Source organism: Rhipicephalus microplus, chromosome 1, assembly GCF_043290135.1.
Source record: "Rhipicephalus microplus isolate Deutch F79 chromosome 1, USDA_Rmic, whole genome shotgun sequence".
Lineage (NCBI taxonomy): Eukaryota > Metazoa > Arthropoda > Arachnida > Ixodida > Ixodidae > Rhipicephalus > Rhipicephalus microplus.
The window spans coordinates 169923235-169947670 of NC_134700.1; the positions used below are offsets into that span (position 1 = coordinate 169923235).

Sequence of the window (24436 nt, forward strand, 5' to 3'; positions counted from 1 at the left end):
TTAACAAAACACAGATGAATTTATTTACATATAATACATGTGCTGTAGCTTGCTACATCACCATTCTTCATCACTTCAGCATGTTTATGCCTGAAAAGAATGTGAAAAACAAGTGATCAAATGAATGCAAGAAGCAACTTACACACACTTTATAATGCCTTCTCTGTGTATGTATATGGCCCTTGATACAAAAAGTAGGGGCACGTGGTAGAGCAAAATGTGAAAAAAAAAATCGCTTTGTTTTCTTTGCAATTTGGGGAGGGGTGTCCCTTTGTGCATCCACATTCGTGCTTTTCATAAACAGCATTTTTGGTGGCTCAAAACCAGTTTTTCCAAAAGGAAGTAGCCAGTGAAAACACACTCTAGTGCAAGCCCCTTGCATTCGCTCTATGCTTACGGCCTAATTTTCTGACGTACAAAAGTCAAAATGCTTGTCTAGAGTCAGCTGTGTATAGAAGATTGTCGGGTAACTTCTAAAGCAGTCCGAAGACACTGTGCACCTTTGTATTCACAATCCGCCTTCAGAATACATAGGTTGGAACACTTTCAGCTCCTAGCATCATTACACCTTGCATTTGCCGTGCTTGTCGATAACCTTAGATGCTGGGGGTAAAGAAGGTTCTGAGGAAGTGTAAATTTCGTTGAAGCCCGTACAGTTTTCTTGTTAATGTGAATAAATCCCTGTGACGTACTGAGGTGCTGAACCAGCAAGCTCTTTATTGTTAAACCTCCCAGCCTTTTCAGCATCTTTCAAGGTGAATCACGTATATACATGGGGACAACGGGTATGCTCTAATGGACATGGACTAATATTTCTGATGCAACTGAATAACAATGTGTGAGAACGACTCAGTGTAAGTGTTGAGTTAATGGGAATTGAGTCACAGAATCTTTCCTTTCTTTGTTTAGGGTGAGAGTCCTAGAAATGGCGACATTGAATATTTTTTTTGCATTTAATAATGGTAGTATCACACGAGCCTCTATTCTGAGATAGGATTGAAGCTTGGCCAAACTACAATGAATTTGCTGGAAATCGTTGACCACACTTGACGATACGTTGCAGATAGAGCTGAATGACATCTCACAAAAAAAAAAAAACAAGACAAGCATTGCGAGAGGCTCCACGGCGAAAAATTGACTTTGGCAGTGATTACCAAGCTTGTAACTACTAAACAAAATAATTGAACAGTGTTTCTGACAGTGCGATCACTTTTCACCTGTTTTTGAACTTTATTCCATATCTCAAAACAGTTTTTTATTACTTAGCTACCATTATTTCCCATGTATTTTAAGATAACCAGTTGATTATTTTTTTTGTATACAGCTACTGAAGCAAAATAGAAGCTATGCACTTTACCGTTATTGTGTTACAAATTTTCATAGATGCCAATTAACTCAAAAGTCAAGCTCTAGTGGTAAAAAATTCACAAAAATTCTATATTATGAAGTTAAAAGAGCAAAAAGTTTGGAAGAAAATGATGTATGGATTATATGAATATCCCTTTTAGTCACTGAGAAAACTACCTAAAATCAGCAAAAATGCACAGGATGTATAGGGCCTGCCCGGCGCTCCTGAGAAGTTTCCCACTGGCTCTGATCATGCTCAGAATGAGCAGTTACATTTTCAGAAATATTTGTTGCTATTGTATAGCAGAATGCACGGGTGAATACCTATACTGATTTTCAACTTTGCATTCTGCTGTTAAGCTCTATGTGCCACATATAGCTACAAATTATGGCTGAACTTTCTTAATATAGATTTACCAGCGCAAAAAAAGACGGCACATATTTTAATCATGAACCAACTCGCCCAAGCAGCAGCTTTAGTGAAATTTTTTAAGCACTGTTTATTGATCACAGAATGTTTTTTTTCACTATGCTGAGGTGGGAGGGGGGGGGGGGTTGAGGATCCTGTAAAAAAACTGAAAGAGCTTGACCTGAACTAAGAAACATCATGTGAATATACACTACACTTATTCGTAGCCAGGCGGTGGCACACCGGGCCCGTGCCTCTCCCCTCCTTCCCCCCAAACTTTTTTCTCCATGAAATACTTAGCGCAAAATTACCATTTGCCTGCCCAGACCTCTGGTTCAGATCAAAAAGGGCCCCCTCCCCCTAAAAAGTTCTGTGTATGCCCTTGGTTTAGATGAATGAATTTCCAAACCCTGTTTAACATAAGCATCAGTGAGATTAGATAGATATATGGGGTTTAATGTCCTAAAACCACATATGGTTATGAGAAACGCTGTAGTGGAGGGCTCCGGAAATTTCGACCACCTGGGGTTCTTTAACGAAGCATCAGTGAGATTGATAACTAGGATAAAATTAAGGCCAAACCTTCCATTTTTCTCTTTTCACAACATACTATATGTCCTTGGCACAATTCACAGTATATAGAAATCTCAATTGAGAGTGCATTTTCATGTGCTGGCTCTTGTGAAATAATAGCAGTATATTTTGACTACACTCCGAAGGACAAAAAAAAAGAAAACGCCAGGCTCATAATACTTACAAACAAATTAAATTGAAAATGCAAAGCCACAATCAAGATAATATTCAGCTCTAATAACCGGATATCATCAGAAAATGTGTATGATTCATGCTCACACTTTCACTGATTGAAACGCAGCTTCTGGGCCAACTTCATTATCTTTGTGTGCACACTTGTGCGAGACTTCTGGCCACCTTCGCACCTGCTGCCCTTTTTCGTGTTGGAGCCCTTTAAGGTTATCAAGGTGTGGTTCAAATGAAACATATGAGAAGAGCACAAGGATGGGTACAGACTCGTCAATGGGCTTCATTTAGAACACGTATGGTTACACGCTACAGTCTGCAAATTCCTCATCTATGCATCATAGACTTGCATTAATTCTTGTACAATCTGAGCCAAATACGCTGGCCCAATCATTTTCCTCCTGAAAAAAAAAAAGAAGACCTCAGCAAGCTTAGGAGCCAATTGGTCAAGGCTGCATCTCCGAATTTCATTCTTGCCAGTAATGGCTGTCATAGTTTCTGACAAGTAATCAATGGACTTTCACTGAAGTCAGAGGCAGATAAGACCCTTGTCAGGAATCAACAACTTGTGTTCCCTGCGCCGTTCATATATATATTGGCCTGTTTGATTGATGTAAACATTCCTCCTGGTTTGATAAGCAACTAACAAACTAAAAGGTGTGGCACTTAGTGCAATTTTACACACCCTACTAGTGGTTTGTACGCTCCCAAAATTTTTCCAAGGCTTCCTTTGAAAAAATGTGCAATGGCCTTTTTCAGTCTTCGAATACGCACAATCATAAAATAAGTCTTCACATGCTCGTGGTAAATATGTTCAGAATGTATGATCTGATGTTAAAGTTGGGTTAATATTAAAGCACAGCATTTTGTCTGGTGAGCTAGTTTGTGGGTGAAGGTTACTCTTCTGTGCCGTTCAAGGTAAATGCTAAGACCCCGCATTGCCTCTATGAGGTGTGCAAGATTGCACTAAGTGCCACCCCACTGAGTTCGACGTGCGCTCGTCAAGTAGGATAACGAAGTCACTCAGACATGGAGGAATGTTAACATTGGTCATACAGGTCAATGTATAAATGAATGATGTAGGGAACACCAGCCCTTGATAAAGACCAGACAAGGTTCTCACCTGCCCAACTTAAATGCATACGAATTGTTTACTTTTAGTAAACCATGGCAGACTTTACTGGCAAAGACAAGAATTGAGATGCAGTTGTGACCCAATGGCACTTGAGCTTGCCTAGGCTTTTTTCCTAATGAACAAAAGCAATGATTGTGTCTGTGATACTTCACTCAGACTATCAGAATGAACGCAGGTTCCCTGCATGAGTGTACTGAATAAAACCCAGTTGCAGGTCTGCCCTCATCTTCCACTCTTCTCCTCCGACAACATCTGTTATTTAAGTGTATAAGTATCTACTGCACCTTGTAGCTGGAGTTAGGCTCACACTCATGTTGTAAAATGTCATCAATTTACTTGACCTCCTCGCACAACAATCAACACATAATGATATCGACAAGGGAACTCACCCAGTGCAATGATTGTAGGCGTTGATGGCAACTCGGCAAGCTTTTCAGTGATGCTTGTTCCCTCCTGGATGAGCAAAAATATCCCATGTACACAAAAGCACAAAGAGATATGTACAGTTGCGGCCATTCCAATATATAAATCAGAGATGCGATCCCTGCAATTCCGTTTTCCACCATGGTTCCTGGTCTATTGCAGGCTGTGTGCACCAAGTACAAATTACCTACCTAGGAGCCTTGAAACTTGGAACAATTTTAGAGCAAAGTAGAATGGATAGCGAGCACGCAAAAAAACCTGCTCACATTTTGATTCATTTTTCTCTTTGGATTACAGCAACATCATAGACAACTCTGAATGATTGCAGGTCAATATATCAATGTTAGTGGTGATAGTATTGCTTAAAATTATTTTGCATGTGCGACAGCAAGGGACAAAGTGAGCAACATCTTGCAACAACTCTGGCCTATTCCCATTCTTAGTGCCCTCCTCACTGCGTCGTAATGAGGCACTACAGCCAAAGTGACGAGAAACATTGTTCTGCAGTGCATTGCAAAAAACTAATGCTTTGTGCATGTGGAGCACTCTGATTGCACACAAACACTTTTTTTCCCATTGAGCCTGAAAAAGGCTAGTAAACCAAGTTTGTGCACTGTGGTTCACCATGCGTGCACCATGCCCCAACACAGTTTTTGTTGCATGAAGTCTCACTTTTCACAGCGCTACGTTCCTTCTCATTCACTCTGTGAACTTTATAGTCGGATGCTTGGGGACTTCACTCCCTATCCTAGTGGCTCTGATGAAACAATGGCACCTGCCCGCACTAACTGTTGGCTCAAGGGCAGTGTATTTTTTTTTTCAGAACATTTTTGTGACTACGACACAATGCGGATAACCAAAGTAAGTTCCACAAAAAAATTGAAAATTGCCTTTTTTTTACACTATCTTCAAATGCTGATACTTGTGACAAAGCGCGTGTTCCGGTGTAATTTTAATGAATAATGCTGCTGTACAAAGCCACCAAAATTACCTTAAAATGAAGCACAAAGGCAAAAGATATGCAAAGCTACACTATCCTCCTTTTAACTTGTGTCCAGCAATTCATGAATTAGGTATTTTTGGATGTTTAGCATATTTGTTCTGTCAAAAAATTTTGCTGCAGCGGTCACTAAATTCTCATACGGTAGCATTGCACTTGTTCTTTATGGGAAGAAAATACATCGATTAAGAAGTGTAAAAAAGTTAAGTCTGCTCAAAGTTCAGAAATTGTGAAATTAGAAGAAAACTGATTTCAGCAGTCAAAGTTTAATTTTCCTTTATACAAAAGCAGCTTTTTTCACAAAATTCAACTGAAAAAGCTATTGTTTTGTGCTAAAAACCTGCACAGCATTCAGTCGATCCCAGATATATTGAACTCGAAGGGGATCGCGATATATGTAGTTCAATATATCGATGAGTCGAAACACAAAATATGTGTATTTAAGGCATAAATTAGAGCATCTCAGACCTAAAAACAGTTTTTTGAAATCCTAACAAGCACTTAAAGAATGATTCTCTCACAATATGATAAAGAACAAGGCCTGAACATCTACTTTTGCAAGTTATCGCACTTCATTTCACTTGAAAATAGTCTGTAAACTTTTCTCTCTTTTTGCGTGCCACCAAGTTTCAGTTGTCCTCAATATCACTGGACCCTTCCAAGTAAGCAAATTCAGCTCATTCGGCCACAACAGCGCTGAGTGGCACTGAATGCCAATGTAAGCTCCGTAGAGCGTTGGTGGCGAAAGCAATAATTCCACGGCACCGTCAACATTGGGCATCATCTCGGCATCCATGCAGTCAGAACCAGCGACGTCGTCTTCTGCTCCAATGAAGCCGCTCGCTGTCCGAGATGGTGCCCGAAAACACTAACAAGGCATAGAATTTACTGAGGCATTGTACGCCCTTGACAGCAGTCATGACGCACTCAAAGTCGTCACCTGGCACAAAGCCCGCAAAGAAACAGTTCACGACTGTGCTTTACTTGAGGTCGCTCCTAGCACCAGCCATGATTTTTATCGCTACGAGCGTATCAATGTGTAGCGCCGACTTCCAAATGATGATTTATCAGTAACGAGGCGAGAAGTACACAGGTCCACAAGCCACAAAAGGCGATGCTGCCCACAAACGAGCAAGCTCCCACCGTCAGCATGTTGGTGATAGCGATGTCACTTGTGGCTTTGTCATTTTGTAACCGACAGCTGTTGCTTTGGTGCGGAAAGCTAGAAAAAAGCGTAGCCTCCGAAATGAGCGTTCTAAAACCGGAAGCACCAAAATACCTCATGAAGTTGCACATCTCGAAGGCCACGCTTTTCAGTCCCACATGCCATCATACACGATTGAATGCGAACATCGCAATGAGATCACTAAACTTCCTTAAGTCATTCCACTTCGTTTTGGTGCCCTCGGTCATCACCATGCCCCCACGTTAAAACCTGCAGATCGCACATCAAGCATACCGGTGCACTCACAAGTGCTGTGCAACGAGCTAGATCAGCAAGATGGAGTTTCAATGTTTCACTTTTCAGCACCCCCTTTTAGTCACTTGCACGCGAAAAGGGATCGGAACTTGTCGAATTGTGGCTATAAATGATCATTATTTGTTAGGAAAAATGCAATTTGTGGGCTTTAGCGTGGCTCAGAGTTCAATTTAGCGGATGTTCTGCTGTGCGTGAGTTCGATAGATGTGTACAGCAGTCCCGTATTTTTGCATGGGAAATTCAAGGGGATCTCTCAACTTTTTGATATAGCCAATAATTCGATATATCATAGTTTGATATACCCGGGATCGACTGTATTCTATAAAATCTAGAACCTAAAGCTGTTCTCAACAAACCAATACATCACTTTCTGAAAAGATGTTACTGTCCAGTTTTGTACTAACATAATGCAACAAAGTGAAACTTACTTCAAATACTTGGTAAAGGTAGTTCTTGTCTTCCTTAAAATGCGCGCAGAGGAATGGTAGCACAGCTACCTGGACTGCTTTTTCTCTTTGTCCTTCGTCTCTCACGCGCACCACCAGTTCCATAGTATGTTTCGTCGGCGCCTCCTCCATCATCTGAAATAATGCAGGCGCACAGGCCGCCATCCTCTCCTGGAAGATTTCCTGCAATTATTCCAAAAATCAAAGTAAATAACAGTTACTTGATAATAGATGAATTCATCTGTAGAGATATTAAAGTGAAAACTGATTGAAATGTAGAACTATATTACCACCCTACAATTGAGTGCAACAGCTGTGACACGCCAAAAAAAGAAGACAAAAAACAGACTGGTGGGGAATACCACCCTGAAACTACTGCACCAGCTTACTAGAACATGTTGTTGGCTAGTAGGTTCAGGCTGAAGAAAGGTAGGGACGTAAACCACATAGACAAGAAAAAAAGAAGTGGACGAGATAGAGCATTGATTGCAACAGATTTTGTTTGCAAAATAAAAAAGGCTCCTTTTGTTTTTGTAAACACCAAAGCATATGAGCAGGAAAATGGCGTGCACTCCACGATTATGACATCACTATAAAAAAAAAAAGGGGTTCAGCGGCAAATCGCTGTCACAACCAGACTCCCTTTCACAGTTATCTCCAACATCAGCAGGGGGTGTGCTACTGTGCTCTTGATCTGAACTGGATTCAATTTCAGGTACTTCCGTGCACTGTGTTGCAGTTTTGCCCCGGTGATACCTTGAAACATGTGTTCTGAAGGAACCTGCTGACCTCAGCACACTACCACAACCCACAAAAGGACACATAACAGCATCAATTCCACTCTCCAGATGGGCAGCTATGTGACCAAGAAGCTCCGTGCGAGTAGGCACACTCGCCCCGCATGACAACACAGAGCAGACAAACGCATCATCAGTCTGTTTGCTGCATCGCTTCTTGTGATGTCTGAAGACGTGACTTCTTAGGCTCTGATAGTTTTTAAACAAAGCTCCACAAGGCTCACAAGGGCAAAGGGCACCGCCCAACACACTGCTGTGATAGTGGTAGTGCTCGAAGTAGTCGGTCAATGTTGAAAATGTCTGTGCGCAATGCCGGCAAGTGGGCATTCTTCATTGATGTTATGGCTGCAATGAAGGTAGAGCACTTATTTTGCTAAATTACATTCACTGGCTTGTGCACTTTTTCAGACCGCCCAATTTTATAATAAAAACACTGCTACAATGGTAATAATACCTTACAGTCTACAATAGTAGAATCATTCCAATATCTGGTTAGCATGTCAGGTTATGTTCAATTTCATATGAACATTAGCCAATGCTTTTTAAGCAGTCCTCTATATAAGAGCACAGTGAATATAAATATTCTTGACCTGCTACAAATGTTTAAACTAAGTTGAAGCAGGCGGCGCAAGGAAAAGAAATAATGACGGAGACTGTAACATTAACTGCACAAATTCTACAGAAAACTGCACCCATACTTGCGCAACTTGGGTCTCTTAAAAGGCTATTCCTGAATGTGCAGTCAAAAGTGAGCTTAGCATATGCTCCAACATTACACATGTTCACAACTTAAGTAATGCTATCCATTATATCGCTAATGTTGACAACAGATGTTCATATCTTGCACATATGTGAAAGCAGCTTCAGCCTCTCAAGTGCAGCCAGGTCCAATATTGAATACAATTACTTTAAAATTTTAGCTTGAAACATAATTACTTTAAACAATTACTTAAAGCTTTTTGTGATATATTGACTAATCAAACAGTTGATACCAAGTATGAATTGCACCGTAGCCTGCCAGTAGTACGCGCAAGAGATGGAAATGGGTGGCTTCAAGATAGGGCACCCAAAACTTCGCATATGCGATCGCTTGATTCTGTTGCCATACACCAACTTCTTGGGTACACACAAGGACTCCCATGCTGGATTAGCTGCAGTTAAGCAGTAGTATGGCTAAGTGACGTGCAAATTCGCAATGTTGTCGGGTGTAAGCAATGTGTCGTGCAATTCCAAAGAAATGAACTGCTGAGCACGCAAATCAATAGACACAACAGAACATGCATGCGAAATGCGAGCGCCAATCGTACCTCACGGCTGTCACTCAAATTCCGCCAAGTACGGCAAAATAAGTTTACACACAGCCAAGTGACAGTTGCTGCCCCTGTCGTCTCCTACACCTATTTTTGTAGTAATGGACGTATGACTTGCAAGCGATGCAGGCATGGAAAACACGAGTGCTTTGTCTGCGCTCGATAAGACGACAAAGACACGTACACGCCTGGTGTGTACGTGACAGCAGACTCCTGCTGATCCGGCTTACAAGTGCACCTTATAACAGCCATGTGCATGGGCACCGAGGAGATCACTAATGAGTGCGTGCACAAACTGACCTGTGACATCCTCAAACTACAAAGATGCAACTCAACAGCAGGCTTCACCACAATAATACAATTAAGTGACACTAACAAAGGAAAAATGCCGTTATTGCTGAGTGCAAGCAATGCTTCATATAATTCCGAAGAATTAAACTGTTCACTGTACTGCTTCCTGCATGCGCAACTCAATAAAGGTGCAACACAGCGTGCGAGCACTATGGTCGTACCTCATAGCCGACACTAAAAATCCACAAAATGCACTGAAATATGCCTACGCACAGTAATGTTACCGTTGCTACCCCTACTGTTTTCTGTGCCTAATTTAGTAATAAGGTATGTATGAGCGATGCAAGCATGGCAAACACGTGTTTCATTATTCACCTTATAATAGCGACAGACATGTTACATGCCTAGCTCGTATGAGCTGTGGCATGCGAGTGCACCTTATAACTGTTTATAAGATAGGTAATGATCGATAACGGTGAAATAAATGCCTACCTGATTGTGATGTGTGCCAGGTGATGGACTTCGCAGGAAGGTGAGAGAGCTCTGACAATAGCCGCCTGCCTTGACCACGTAGGGTGCCAGAGACCACTGAGCTGAACAAGTGAAGAGTGCGCCAAAAAACTTGACAAGTGAGGAACCAAACAAATGAACTGCTAGCACTACTTGGTCCTGAGCACGTAAATCAATAACAAGATGCAACACAACCTGCATGCAAAATGCGAGCACCAATCGTACCTCACGGCTGTCACTCAAATTCCGCCAAGTACGGCAAAATAAGTTTACACACAGCCAAGTGACAGTTGCTGCCCCTGTCGTCTCCTACACCTATTTTTGTAGTAATGGACGTATGACTTGCAAGCGATGCAGGCATGGAAAACACGAGTGCTTTGTCTGCGCTCGATAAGACGACAAAGACACGTACACGCCTGGTGTGTACGTGACAGCAGACTCCTGCTGATCCGGCTTACAAGTGCACCTTATAACAGCCATGTGCATGGGCACCGAGGAGATCACTAATGAGTGCGTGCACAAACAGACCTGTGACATCCTCAAACTACAAAGATGCAACTCAACAGCAGGCTTCACCACAATAATACAATTAAGTGACACTAACAAAGGAAAAATGCCGTTATTGCTGAGTGCAAGCAATGCTTCATATAATTCCGAAGAATTAAACTGTTCACTGTACTGCTTCCTGCATGCGCAACTCAATAAAGGTGCAACACAGCGTGCGAGCACTATGGTCGTACCTCATAGCCGACACTAAAAATCCACAAAATGCACTGAAATATGCCTACGCACAGTAATGTTACCGTTGCTACCCCTACTGTTTTCTGTGCCTAATTTAGTAATAAGGTATGTATGAGCGATGCAAGCATGGCAAACACGTGTTTCATTATTCACCTTATAATAGCGACAGACATGTTACATGCCTAGCTCGTATGAGCTGTGGCATGCGAGTGCACCTTATAACTGTTTATAAGATAGGTAATGATCGATAACGGTGAAATAAATGCCTACCTGATTGTGATGTGTGCCAGGTGATGGACTTCGCAGGAAGGTGAGAGAGCTCTGACAATAGCCGCCTGCCTTGACCACGTAGGGTGCCAGAGACCACTGAGCTGAACAAGTGAAGAGTGCGCCAAAAAACTTGACAAGTGAGGAACCAAACAAATGAACTGCTAGCACTACTTGGTCCTGAGCACGTAAATCAATAACAAGATGCAACACAACCTGCATGCAAAATGCGAGCACCAATCGTACCTCACGGCTGTCACTCAGATTCCGCCAAATATGGCAAAATAAGTTTACACACAGCCAAGTGATAGTTCCTGCCCCTGTCGTCTCCTACACCTATTTTTGTAGTAATGAACGTATGACTTGCAAGCGGTGCAGGCATGGAAAACACGTGTGCTTTGTCTGTTGCACTCAAAGGTGGTGTGGTGTCCATGTCGAACGCGGACAGCATCATGGGCACTTCGGCATTGGGGTCACTAGTAGCCGGCGTTGCGCCCGCGCCAGTGTTGGGTCGGCGCGGGTGCTTTGTTAGGCCTAGCCTTGAACGTACCCCGGGCGCGTCCTCGTTGTGGGGTTTTTTTCGCTTCTGTGCTTTAAGTCCCGAAGATTTTGGTTGCAAAAGAGTCTTAGCAGCTTTACTGACCTTGCGCACAGGAATCTTGGAGGCAGGAAGAGAAGTTCCGGGGCAATCCGGCGTTTTTGTGGGAGCAGATGCAGCCGTGACTGATGTACACGACGCTCGTAGCGCCCTCTTAGGCTACGAAGGGAGGCGCTCAGCTGAAACGGCACCGGCGGGTGGTGCGGCTTTTAATCGAACTCGCGACGCTCCCTTTGGGGCAAACTGACTACTTTAGCGCCTGCCTACAATTTGTTTTTGTATTCTAGCCGACACCACGATGCACCGATGCTATCTTGCACCCATTCTATTGGGCAGTGATGGCCGGACACACCGCAGCAGTCGTGTTATTTTGTGTGACCATCAACGCATTTTTTTTTCTTTTGGCCTGTTGTGGTTGGGAAGAGCTATGGTGGTGCAAAAAATTTATCGGTTATTCAGGAAAAGTGGTGTAAAGGGAAATAGTTCTGAAGAATCGATGTTCTCGTCGCAGGTAGTGAGAACCATTCAACAACCGATGAATTCTTCGGTGACGAAGTGAAGTCGCCGTCGGTGTTCACCGAGTAGACTCATGAATTCATAAAAAGAACAAACGTTTCCCCGAGCCTTCCAAATTTTATTATTGGGCTTGAGCTTGCATGGTAGGCTTGACGGTGCGAAACAGCGTGAAAACAACGAGTTCATACAAAGAAACAGCAAACCGCACCCTTTTAAAATACACTTCATTACTGTGTTTCATTGACTGCGTGTTAATTGGTGTGCCAACTATACAACGCAGCTACGATTATAGGATTGCTCTCACTAAACAAGTCAAGGCTTGCAAGCACGAAAAAAAAAAGGAACGAAAATAGGAGAACATGTACACTGTCTCTTCTTCTGTGTGTCGTGCATTCTCACGATGTGACGAAAAAAAAAAAAACGTAAACTATTATGCACACCATCAAGATTCACATATATGCAGGGATTCTTGGACGGGTATGTTTTTTTTTCACTATCTTTTGTCAATAAAGTCTCATAGACGCAGTACAAGTACCTGTTCGCTTTCAATCTTGCAAGATTGAAAACGAAGTGCAGCGCCTTTCGACGATATATATATATATATATATATATATATATATATATATATATATATATATATATATATATATATATATATATATATATATATATATATATATATATATATATATATATATATATATATATATATATATATATATATATATATATATATATCGGAAGCGAAAAAGCACGACGTACGCCGAAACACCTTTACTAATTACAAATGTTTCGGCTGATGGGCCAGCCTTCGTCAGTGTGACCACACTAACGAAGGCTGGCCCACCATATCGTCTCGCTTTATAACTTTTTATGGCAACCCGACTTCGCTACTAATAGTAAATTTAGCTTCCCTTGCGGTGAAGTATCATAATGCTGTAATTATCCTCTTCCTTAATCGGTAAAAACTCTGAAACGTTCTCTTTTTCTTTTTTACCGCTGCTATCCTTCTCCGCCTCTCCGAATATATATATGTATCCATACTGGCACTTTCCAGTGATCCTGCATGCAGCTCTTTTTCTCCATTGTGAGTTAATGAACAGTTTCTCTTCCTCATTCTCTCGTATTTCTTAGTCTATCTTCGAACCCAATGTTGCTCTAAGCTTAATTTCCTCATCAAAGCCTGCCCAGTTATCACACTTTCCGTCTTCGTTTTCTGACTTTCCATGAGCGTACAATGCGAATCTGCGCATTCCTTACACACTGTGGGACGCCTCATCTTAGTCGGCGACTGCAGCGTTGCCGCTGTATGTATACGTTAGCCACCCGCCACGATAGCTCTCTCAAGGCATTGTCCATGGCTATCGCTTAATTTTCTGTTCTAGTTCACTGTATCATTGTCGAACGGGGGGAATGGTCAAAGTTCAGCCAGTATGTCGCCGACAGCTCTCTCAAGGCATTGCCCATGGCTGTCGCTTAACTTTCTGTTCTAGTTCACTGTATCATTGTCGAACGGGGGGAATGGTCAAAGTTCAGCCAGTATGTCGCCGTGCACACAAATCACGGAAGCGTGTTCTTGAAGTACAGAAGACATACGTTTTTCTGGTGTTTTACGGAAGGAGCGAAAGAACGGAAACATCGACTGCTGCTTTACGGCAACTCCTGCTGTTTCCCATAAACCGCAGCACAGTTTGTGCTTTAAACGTCCAGTCTCGCTATTTTTCAGGAAACAGATGTTACTCTGTAGTTTCTACGGTCTGCTCCGACGTTAAAACACGGATATTTTTTACAGTGTAATATGCTTGAACGTGGCCTATCACACCTGGAACTGTGTCTGGATATATTTCTATTAAAACGAGCATCTGCCTATTGAAAATTGTCGTATGTCATCGACTCCGGCGAGGTCTGTTCCGGCGGGCCCAAGTATGACCACCGCTTGAGCATTAATCCCGTCGCCGAGCCAACTTAAAACACTCACGGCCGAGATTCCTGTCCAAAATCTCACAGAGTTTTAAGTCTTGAGAAACACCGCGACACGTTTTTCCGTATGCAGACGTTATTCATTGTAAAAGCGCCCAGCAATTATATTGCTATAGTAGCAGCGCTTGGTTTCTGTATCATGTCAGCGCGAAGCGACAAAAAAAAAAAAAAAAAAACGTTGAGTAAGTGGCAGGGCGGGGGTGCTGGACGAGCCCCCCTTGGTTACACCACTAGTACAGACCCACGGCTTAAGGAGCTTCGCCCCTTGAAAACGTTCCACATTCAAAACCGGCTGATTCGGTAGGGCTATGTGCATAAGTGGGCGCACGAGGGAGGCAGGTGGGGGGGGGGGGGGAGGCCGCTTATTCTAGTCATTATAGTGGGGCACAAAATCCACCCCATACTTTTACTTAATCCGAAGGGATGGGGGCCTAAACTCTGTCTATAAGGGAGGGGGGGGGGACGCTGGGGAAAAACTCTCCCCCCACCCCCTTCATGAGATGTTTAATCCTGTGCACGCCTGTTTCTATAATGTGCGCTGCGTGACTTTGCGAAACTGTGATTGGAAACGAAAGCCAGCCCGAGCTCACGAGGCTTGCTCTCACGAGTCTTTTTAGAAGTCAGAAATAGCGTGAGATGAGGGAGAGAAGGAAAGAAACACTCAGCACAAGCGCCCATAACAAAACAAGTAGCTTTTTTTTTTTAATCGTTATGTATGCCTCTACTTCGCTTTGTCAGCTCTGGTGCCATGATCATCACGCCGACTGCAGCGCCAGTCTTTCCAGCGGTTGCGCCTGACTCCATTTCATACATCCATGCCCATGTCTGTAGTTCACTCTGTCGGAATTCGAAACTACATAGCAAAGTGAACACGTTCGCGAGCAGGTACAAGTGTTTGTGTTGGGATACATTCCGTTGGGGCAGCAGAAGAGAAGGCCAACAGAGAACGTCAGCACGATTACTTTTCCAGGTGTGATTACTTTGTCTACTACCATCTGTTTGCTTCTGTGAACTCGCGACTTCTAATCAAATCGCTGTCGCGGCCGTGTCGCTGTTTGTGCTCCTGATGTGTGAAGCTTCAACCGATGGGTCGAATTGGAGATGACACTTTAATACTACTTTTCTGTTTACTTTAGAACGTGGTGCGTGTCTAATAACCTTAATTTAGGCTTTATTCCCTCCTGTTGAGTGATGCAAAAGCTGTCTAGACCCAGGCCAGTTTGATTGAAACTGTCTTGGCCCAGGCCAGTTTCATTAAAACATAGAAAGAAATGCGTTTGGTAGAGACATGTCTGGATGAAAAAAAAAAGCTTGACAATACGTTTTCAATACAGTGCATGAATTTGCCTCATTAGAGATTGTGATGTCTGCAATGTTTTGTGTCTTATAGTGGCGTTGTTAAAGGGGCGAAATTCATCACCTCCCCACCCCATAATTTTTAACATTCATACGCACCAATACGAACACACGCACGCTAACATACCTAGAGGGAAGTCGTGATACGATACCCCTGATATGATTTTCTGGTCGCGTCAATATTTGCTGGTGCCTGCAAGCGACCTTATTCGTAGGTGCATGCGTTTTCGTACAGAGGCGCTGCCAGAAATTTGTATGTGGTGGGTTGAACCGTGTATATTCCTTACGTAGTTTCGCTTGTATGTACGCATGTAAAATTGAAAAAAAAAATGCGGAAGGGTAGAGACCCCATTTTCCAGGGCGCTTAATTGTTGACCACGCATCACCAACTGGCATTTTTCACATTACTTGAGGGTCCTTTTCACGAAGATCTGAAAAAGAAGAAAAAATAATTATAAAACAAAAACGTGGCCGTTCACAGAGTAGGCATTGTAAGCGACGTCTTTAAAAATAATAAACGCTGCAAAAAAAAAAACTAAATTGATTGTTTCAAAAAAAAAAAAAAATGCGCCGCCCGGGAATCGAACCCGGGTCGCAAGAATGGGAATCTTGCATGATACCACTACACCAGCGGCGCTGTTGTTCAAAGAAATTCTTATTGTCTATATGTTCCTAAATGTAATACCAAAAATGCATGTTTTCCAAAAGCATTTTTAGAGAATGCAACGAAAAACAACGCAAGGAAAAGAAACCGGAGCCAGCTGTTTTATGCCGAATGATCTGACGTGTTTTATACCGTACGCTTTCGAGAAACAAAGATGGTCAAAATAACCGAAGCTATGTCAAGCGGATGGGAAGGTGCCGCCATCTAACAGAACATGTAAAAAGCATCACGACCTAGGTTACGCCCCCTGCGTCCTGCGTGGCGCTCGTCGCAACCATGACCTACTACACTCCTGACCTGCCCAGAGAGCACCTCTTCCAGCGCCCACGTTCTAGTTCATACCTTCTGCCGCTAGGGCCGTCACCTACGAGCGGCGTGGCGCTAGGCAGCACCTGTTCGCTGACGTCACCTTCACTCTTTGTAGTCAAATTTTAACCAACAAAGCACTCGTAGTGCGAATTTATGATCCACAATTTAGAAATATCCAGAAATAATAATACTAAAAGACATTCAGAATTTTTTTTGCAATAAAATGCACGCGACAACGCATAGGCTGTCCAAAATCATGTAAATCCACGGGTTTCCACGTTTGTCAACCAGTGTGCTATAAATTCTTAAGCGCACTGAACAGCTTACTTGACCAGCAATGTATGGGAAGAAATAGTCACATATATGCCGACAGTTCACCACAGAAAGCAGGCATTCTTATACCAGCGCCTACAAAACAACCGTAAAGAAGCAGACGAACAGGTTATAGGTAGCGCCACCTACGGCGAGCGATTGAACGAGAGCGGGGACACGCGCTCCCATAGGAACCCCGCTATCTGAACAGGTCAGGAGTGTAGTAGGTCATGGTCGCAACAGCTGGCCCAACAGCCTGCTGAGTGAGTATGGAGGCTGCCGCTGCAGCTTGCACTCTTGACGGCGTGTCACCCGAAAACGGCGAAACTCGTCAACTCTTGGAGGAACTGGCTGCTGACTACAGTCAGTTCTTTAAGGTGGACATTAGCAATGACAAGCGCATACTGGATGAAGGCATCGACGAGCTGCTGGCGCGGCTAGACGAGTTCACCGGCCTCATCAATACAGTACGTAGCGATGACACTCTCTGTTTGACACACACGCTTCCGGACATCTGCGAGAAAAGCAAAGGTTTGGAACAAGTGTACAACCGAATCGACGCCCTGGAGCAGTTCGTCGGTGTGGTTCGTGAAAGCGTGGACGCGATGGAGGAGAAGGTGACTGAGGCCGAGAACGCCTTCGGTGGCAGCACGGTCATGAAGTTCCTTTCGAGTCTTCCGTCTCCGTTGTTTGCCAAGAAACCCGCTCCGCAGTACAAGAAGCAGCTGCGCTACGAGGAGCCTGAAATATTTCGCTGCTCGGACTATCTTTCAACCGTGTCGGCGGACGATCCGTTGCCGACGAGCGCGTCAAATTTCTCCCTCGAGACATCTGCGAGTGACCGCAGCGTTGAAGATGACCGCACACCTTTTAGTCCAGCCGACTAGCTGAACTAACAATTTTCTCCAGGCTCGGGGTACACGTCGCATCTAACGAAGACACTGTGTTGCTTGCAGTGACGCTTTGACTACGTGTGTAATATAGTGCACGGTAGGGCCGTTTCCAGATGTGACCGAGGGCTCGGAGAATAATTTATTCAGTGTAAAATATTAAACTACGCTTGATAGCCTGATCTTCGCTGATTGCTCTTTGTGTGGGACGTATCCGCTGTAAGACTACGCTCCATGGAATGTTTCCAGAGACCGTAGTAAAACAAACCACTACACTTACTGCTACAACTCGCGTTGCTTGTCACGTAAGTTGTGTCGTTATGTGGCAGAGCATTCTGCGTTTGGTGTGAAAGTAACAACGGCGCGAAGTGGGAAAGCTGCCAGGATAAATGCGGTTTTTTCTTTTTCCCCCGCTTCGTATTGCAAGCAATGCACTAAATCTACAAATACTATACATACAAACGTGGAAAAAGGAAATTTGATTTGCTTAAGTACCCAATAATCCGCCGTTCGTCTGTGTCGCCCGGCTAGCTCAGTCGGTAGAGCATGAGACTCTTAATCTCAGGGTCGTGGGTTCGAGCCCCACGTTGGGCGCAATTTTTTTTTTTATTATGAAGCACATTCTCGAAAGTGCGCGACAGAACATATGCGCCTCAGTTCAAAGTCGTAATCGCTGACGGACCACATTTTTCACATTCCATACAGTAAACCAGATGCTCAAGCTCGGTTGACAGGTTTGTATGTATAGCAACAAAATACATAATTGCATTTAGTCATTTTAGACTGTGGTTGCCATAGTTTTGTAACACAACCTAATTTGACAGCGCTTCGTTAGCTTTGTCTTCATACCACGCACTGCAGGCAAGGCCGTTTCGTGAAAGCGCAGCTCGCGCGGTTCGGCAATCTTTGAGTGTGGAAGCACGGTCGCTCGATTTCTGACGTGTTTGCAACTACCGTTGTCAGAAAGAAAGGGGAGCTGGCACCCGAGTGCGCCGCATCCCAGAGTTCATGTCACTCATCAACCCCGCATCATCCAGAGAACGGGTCCTTTTTTCTGTTTTGGGTGAACGGCCCTTGCCGAAACAGTGCCGCATCCACCTGGCTCACGAAGCGCCGAGTACACGCGACACATGCCGAGAGTTCCTCAACCCTACTAAAAACAGTCGCGATGTTTCTGATTTTGGATTGATAATGTGGACCACCTATCGGCGATCCAGCTAGAGAAATAACGGCAGAGATCGCTAACAGATCACCATGCTCCGTATCCGAACCCTCGACGTAACAATGCAAGTTCAGAATACGTGATCTAACAAGGCCCTACAATATGCTCAGGTTACTGTGCGAAGGTAACATTTTTTTATTGCGGAAAAAACGCAGAAAATTAGATTCTTATAACAGTCATATGTGACCTAGCATACACATTTGGACACTTATATAAAAATTTTGCAACTGTTATTATTAAGCTTATTTTCTTTGTATAAATTGTACACGATGAAGATTATCCGCTTCGGCTGGCGCGTCTTCGTTCAAGCTGTTGATAAAATACAAATGGCAATACAAAGTCGCGTTGCGGAGGACAAAAATAGTTATTTTCATTCCTTCCTTTAAAACGATACCATGGTCAAAGCGAGGCCATAAAATTAAATGAAAGTAAATTGTAAACAGCGTTTGCAGTAACAACCTCTGTGATTTTTGCCATACGCGCCCTTCTCAAAGGCCATTGTGTTCCGCCATCAGGCGAGTTGCATAGATACCAGCAACACTGTGAAAAAAAAAAAAAAACCCCAAATTGTTCAAGCATCTCTGGATTGTGCATGTAGTGCATGAAAACAAATTTAAACAAAAAAAAACGCAAGAACGCCATGCTCGTGTAAGTGAAAAAAAAGTATATGAACGCGGATAGACGTTTCATTTCAATGTGAACGTTTTGCTTAACCAGGTGGTATCATACCGGCCAAATGCACAGAACTACAGTGTTGTTGTTGTTAGTGGTTTATGAGGAAAAGGAAGAAGGCACCTAATTTCTGTCTGCCTACAGGCGACACGGCGCAGTGCCTGAACTACAGTGGCTTCAATGTACTAGAGTTCTAGTCATAGAGGAAGGAATGGTAGGAGAGGGCATGGCCAGCTGGCGCGCTACGTGAATAGTGTGGCGGAAATGACATCATGGCGTCATATTCACAGGGCACAATGGCGGTGTTGCTATGGTTACGTGTTGCGCAGTGGAGCTGGTCTAGCAGTGAGCGGCTGCGGCTGGCGGCGGCATGTGTGCCTTCCCAGGTCTCGTGCTGAGCCGTGGTGGACAATATCTGTGCTCTGCGCCGCGTTATTAGTTACGCAGTGTTCTCCTGGCAGTTACTGTACTCTTAGTAACGTTTACAAATGCTTTTGTCCATCACGGGGTTTCAACAGTGCGTAGAACGAGTGCATATCCATGTGTCGTGCGGCGGATGAAGCAATTAGTGTTCAGCGAAGTTGCGTTGGGCACCATGACGAAGCGGAACGACGACGAACGCCTTGCAGGTCAGTGACGTTTGGGCAGTGCTCCTGCTTGTGACAACGGACGACGCTGTTGAGCCAAGGAAGACGATGACGACCATGTGCACACGCGTAGTTTCGTGTTGTATGTGTACAGTGACAACTTGTATGTGCGTGTTAAAACACCTTTTCTGTTCCGCTTCGTATACTCTCCCCCAGCATTGCATGTGTTCTCAACGTAACAGCAACCGCGTTCAAGTGTCACTTGCACCGTGCTCAAAGTCACGACGGTCGCAGAATGCTGACGCAGGTGAGTTTCACGCGGAACACGGACACAGTGGCCGGACGCTGCGTCGGCCGCCTGAGGAATGCAACCGTAGAAGGCGCACGACCGATCGTGTTGTCTGTACAGTTGCTGAATTAATGACGTGAAAACGCTTGCCGCTGCCAGTGCATCTAGCGCGCGTTCTCTTGTTCTTTCTTCGTTGTCGGTGAGCTGTTACTCGCTGTTAATACTTGGACGAAATGATTTCGCCGAAGGTGTCGCGCTGGTCCGGAGTGTCTAGCCCCGTTTCATTGGTTTCGGATCGTCACGACACGCGCGCTGCGCAGCTCACGGCCGGAGAGAGGGTCGTGCGCTCTGCTTTACATTCGGATGTAAACAAGAGAGGAGAATTTGCCCACTCAATATGGCCAACTTCTGGCTTCATCACGGTTTCACAACGAGTGACGTCAGGGCCTCTCCTACACTTCCTTCCTCCGTAGTTCTAGTACACTGTGCGGTGGCTGCAGCCTGCAAGGCTGCAGGAGGAGCAGTGTGATCAGGGAGCCGCCGCCTGTGTGCGCTGCGGTGATTCATGGCTTAGGGGGCGCGCGCACCCGCCTTCTGGCTCTGGGCCTAGGTGTTCTGTGGCCTTACCTTCTTACGTCGGCGCCGCGGGTATTTTAACAATTTCGTGTTAGTGCTCTTAGTTTATGATTGCGCTAGGACTTTTCACGAAAGATGTCGCTTACTTTCTCAACGATTTTTTTGTGAGCCCAGTGTAACTCTCCCTTGGCCTTTTCTTTATGGTTGCATGCACTACGACTAACTTGTACAGCGCCATTGCACAAACTGTTTCCTTAGTATTTGCTAAACATGTTAATTTTGGTGCAAAGCTAGAACATGAAAGAAAAAGACGAAGAAAGAGACAGAGGAGTGCCACTATGTTTAGCAAAATTGGGCTCTAACTCACATGAGAACAAGTTCTTGAGTTTTTTAAAATTTTTTTGCAGATTTCTTTCGTGTTTGTTACCTAAAGCGATACGTACCCTACAATGCCTGGCTCTTGCTTATAAATATGAATGCAAATTAACAAGCTATACTTATTCATCTTGACAAAAGCCTCACTTATTTTTGCCACAAATTTATTCTGGAGAAAAAAATGCGCCAACAGTGAACATTCGACAAATGTTTAATAGCTTTCTTTGCATTCCTAATGAACGTTGTTATAAAAAAGCTAATAAAAAAAAGCTTGTTTCTCTTGATCTGGGCTCCTCTAGTGTTGTTCTTCAAAGCTTCAAGTACTTCCTGTTTTCTCTTAATTGCTGACATTCACCTTTTGTTTAATGACTCAGCGTAAATACAATAAAAGATGTCACTTTTAACTCGGTTATTCGAACTGACGCACTGGTTGCAGCACAACCCTGTGTGTTTTTATGGGAGAAAACTCCCAATAATTCGAACAAATGGGTATTCTAGAAGGTTAATTCATAATGAGAAATAATTTCGTTTATGATTCTACAAAGATGCCAATGGTTTAGCATGGCAATGCAATTTTTTTCCCACAGGGTTTGCAGAATACAGTCACTCCTTTTCTAGTCCGGCATGGCGAGTCTACCGTCGAATAAACACACTCCTGAATCTCTTCTTTTTGACATGGCTGAGAAGGGCAACACAGGAGCAAATAGCCGGAGCGCTAATACGCCAGGTGGGTTTTTTTGGTTCATATTAACTTGGTCTAACTGTAGAGGGTCGATTTCTCTTCTGTCTGTTAACACCTTAAAGGGCCCTTGACTAGGTTTGATGATTTTGAACAGGCAAGAGGAATGCATGCACTGGGTGCTCACAATTTCATCTGCCAAGATTTGCAATGCTACACGCCTCCGGGAAGAGGTGTCGGACTGATTGCTGCTTGCCCTTCATCTCATTGGTGCGTGCCAAAACATGGTGGAGGTGACGTACAAGAAATCCTCCTGTGTATGTCAAAGTAGTACATCACACTGCAAGAATTATTTGGGGCGACGTGTGTAATTTGTGCAATACATCGTCCGAATAGGAGTATGAAGGTTGACGAAATATTAAAACGTACAAACACAATAAATGCACATTAGTTTTTTAGCTTCATATCGAGTAAGATATGGGACTAAGTTGCCTCCATTTTTTTTTTTTTTTTCATTCGAGTTCTCGCGGTTCTCACATCATGCCAGTCCCAGCATTCAAAAGGCTTGGCATGTTTTGGTGCATTGCCTCTTAGAGCAGTTAGAGTGGTGCGACGCTGCGTATTGTGGTTAGGATACATGATCCATGGCAGCATCTCCAAACATGTGCGCATAGAAAGATTCATCCCGCAGAAACAGGCAATACAATAGAGAGAACGTCAAAACACCACAACATCGCTTGTGTGCACGACTTGTCATGGGCATGTCATGCAAATGCGTCCTTGCTTGCGCATTTCATGTGTATGCCTCTGCGTTGTGTGATCTGGCTCCGATTTGCTCCAATATTGGAAAGGGCAGGGAAGGAATTTGGCTTGCAAAATCTATTGCGAGCAAGTGGCAAAGGTTTGAAGCTCACCTTCTCGCATCATGCTTTTATGGCTTGTAATGAACCAATTAAAAAGTTCTAAAGGTACAGGCTTTTTGTTGGGCACACAACAACTTCTAGCGCCTAAGTAAAATTTCTAATCTGATTAACAAAACAAAACCACATGGACATCTTTTATATATATATATATATATATATATATATATATATATATATATATATATATATCCTCTACTTTCTTCTGATGACACTTCACGGTTTTGCATTTATTCTTCATCATTCGGCTGCTGAACAGAAGCATCTCTTGTTTCCTATGCATGTGAGATGCTGGGGAGAAGCAGACGACGCGACGCGGATGAATACATGTGTAAAGGGAAATCAGCGTTCCTATTGACGAAGAAGCCCTGTAGCCTTCACGGTGAAGAAAGGAACTTATGAGATGGACTATTGGTTGCACCCTATAGAGTTTTGAAAGCTCACTTCATTCATTCATTCATTCATTCATTGATACTGTAAGCCCTTTTTGGGGGCTATAACAGGAATGGAAAGAAATTACATTTAAACAGAAATGTGCATAAGAGAAACGCAAAAAAAGAAGAATTGTTACTGGAACGCTTATCATTTCACAGCACGTATCGAAATACATATGAAAACCATTATAATTGCAAGCTCATCACTGAAACAAGGAAAAAAAGCATCGCTGCTGAAACACATATTGAAGTTGAACCCCTTTATAAGAGACACTGATCAAAGAGACAAATGGGTGTAAGGGACACCAGAGTGCCTAGAGTGAAATACGGGTTGATAAGAAAATGCAGACGAAGTCCCTTGCTTAAGAGATACATCTCATACAAAAGACAAGAATTGTTGCCTAGAGCATGCCTCTTATAAAGAAGTTTAACTGTATAGAACTTATCAAAACGCATAATATTTATCATAGTTAAATTGCAAGGCACATAATTCACACGTGACATGGCATCACAATCTTAATGCACGGAATCGGAGTACACTATAAAGTTTATGCCCAGAGGTGGTGACATTTTGCCTGGTCACTTTTGCCTAGTAATATAAATGTCTGCCTGAAACTGTACTCTAAAGGTAAAGCTTAAGTTTAAATAGCATTCCCCAATTTCGAAAATAGAAATTTAGGCATGAACGCCAAAAGTAGGCATTTATAGGCACTATAAAAACTATGGAAGCTCTTCTTAACCTCTTAACCTTGCATCACGATAGGAATGCAAGAAACAAAATAGGCATATTTGCCTATAATCCGGTCTGTAGTAATCACGCTTCCCCTTCTAGCCACTGTAACGGGACTGCTCATGCACAATGACAGCCGTTGGCTGTTTCCTGTAGAGCCACGGCCACGCCTGTGTAGAGCGCTCGAGCAGACAGTTTTCGCTCTGCAGGCCGAAACCTTGAGGCAGTTTCGGGCTCTGAAGTGGTGTATCAAGAGCATGCATGGCCTAGTTGTCAGGCTGACCGCGTCAGAGCCTGATACTGCCCCAAGGTTTCGCCCCGCAGAGCAAAAACCGGCTGTTCGCGTGCTCTGAACAGACGTGGTCGCGGCTGTACATACGTACAGAAAGCGCTGCAACAAATTCTTTTTTCC

The 24436-nt window shown here is 43.6% G+C and overlaps 3 protein-coding genes and 2 non-coding genes across 9 annotated transcripts in view; 3 read left to right on the forward strand and 2 right to left on the reverse strand.

The window, feature by feature from the left end:
* Positions 1–14832, reverse strand: LOC142766043 (uncharacterized). The gene is made up of 7 exons (XM_075867861.1): positions 14821–14832; positions 11559–11719; positions 10919–11019; positions 9890–9990; positions 6982–7182; positions 4040–4103; positions 1–90 (listed from the first exon to the last, which is right to left on the reverse strand). Exons 1-7 carry the CDS (start codon positions 14830–14832, stop codon positions 71–73), a joined length of 660 nt encoding a protein of 219 aa, XP_075723976.1. The 3' UTR covers positions 1–70.
* LOC142802847 (uncharacterized) overlaps positions 14826–24436 on the forward strand; it is a 16091-nt gene continuing 6480 nt past the window's right edge. Inside the window, exons 1-3 of one of the 5 annotated variants that reach the window (XR_012893989.1) lie at positions 19591–20328; positions 21849–21988; positions 22098–24414. Coding sequence is in view for 3 of the 5 variants with exons in the window: in XM_075887920.1 (XP_075744035.1) it covers positions 21886–21988 (103 nt within the window). In the remaining 2 variants the exon portion in view is untranslated. Of the gene's footprint in view, positions 14980–19590; positions 20329–21848; positions 21989–22097; positions 24415–24436 lie in introns of those variants that run through there. The other 4 variants (XM_075887920.1, XR_012893988.1, XM_075887915.1 and 1 more) reach the window with 4 other exon arrangements.
* TRNAG-CCC (transfer RNA glycine (anticodon CCC)) lies at positions 15932–16002 on the reverse strand. The gene has a single exon. It is a non-coding gene; the product is annotated as a tRNA-Gly (tRNA).
* LOC119178355 (biogenesis of lysosome-related organelles complex 1 subunit 4) lies at positions 16868–17722 on the forward strand. The gene has a single exon (XM_037429547.2). It carries the CDS (start codon positions 16920–16922, stop codon positions 17535–17537), a length of 618 nt encoding a protein of 205 aa, XP_037285444.2. The 5' UTR covers positions 16868–16919; the 3' UTR covers positions 17538–17722.
* On the forward strand, positions 18062–18134 carry TRNAK-CUU (transfer RNA lysine (anticodon CUU)). Its single transcript has one exon. It is a non-coding gene; the product is annotated as a tRNA-Lys (tRNA).

Excerpts from the sequence above, each read along its gene's own strand:
- LOC142766043 (XM_075867861.1), bottom strand. Across the intron at positions 9,991-10,918 it reads CTGGCACACATCACAATCAG|CTCAGTGGTCTCTGGCACCC; the intron begins GTAGGCATTTAT and ends TCACTTGTTCAG. Across the intron at positions 4,104-6,981 it reads ACCTTTACCAAGTATTTGAA|GAGGGAACAAGCATCACTGA; the intron begins GTAAGTTTCACT and ends TTGCTCATCCAG.
- LOC119178355 (XM_037429547.2), top strand. The coding sequence starts at position 16,920 with ATGGAGGCTGCCGCTGCAGCTTGCACTCTTGACGGCGTGTCACCCGAA.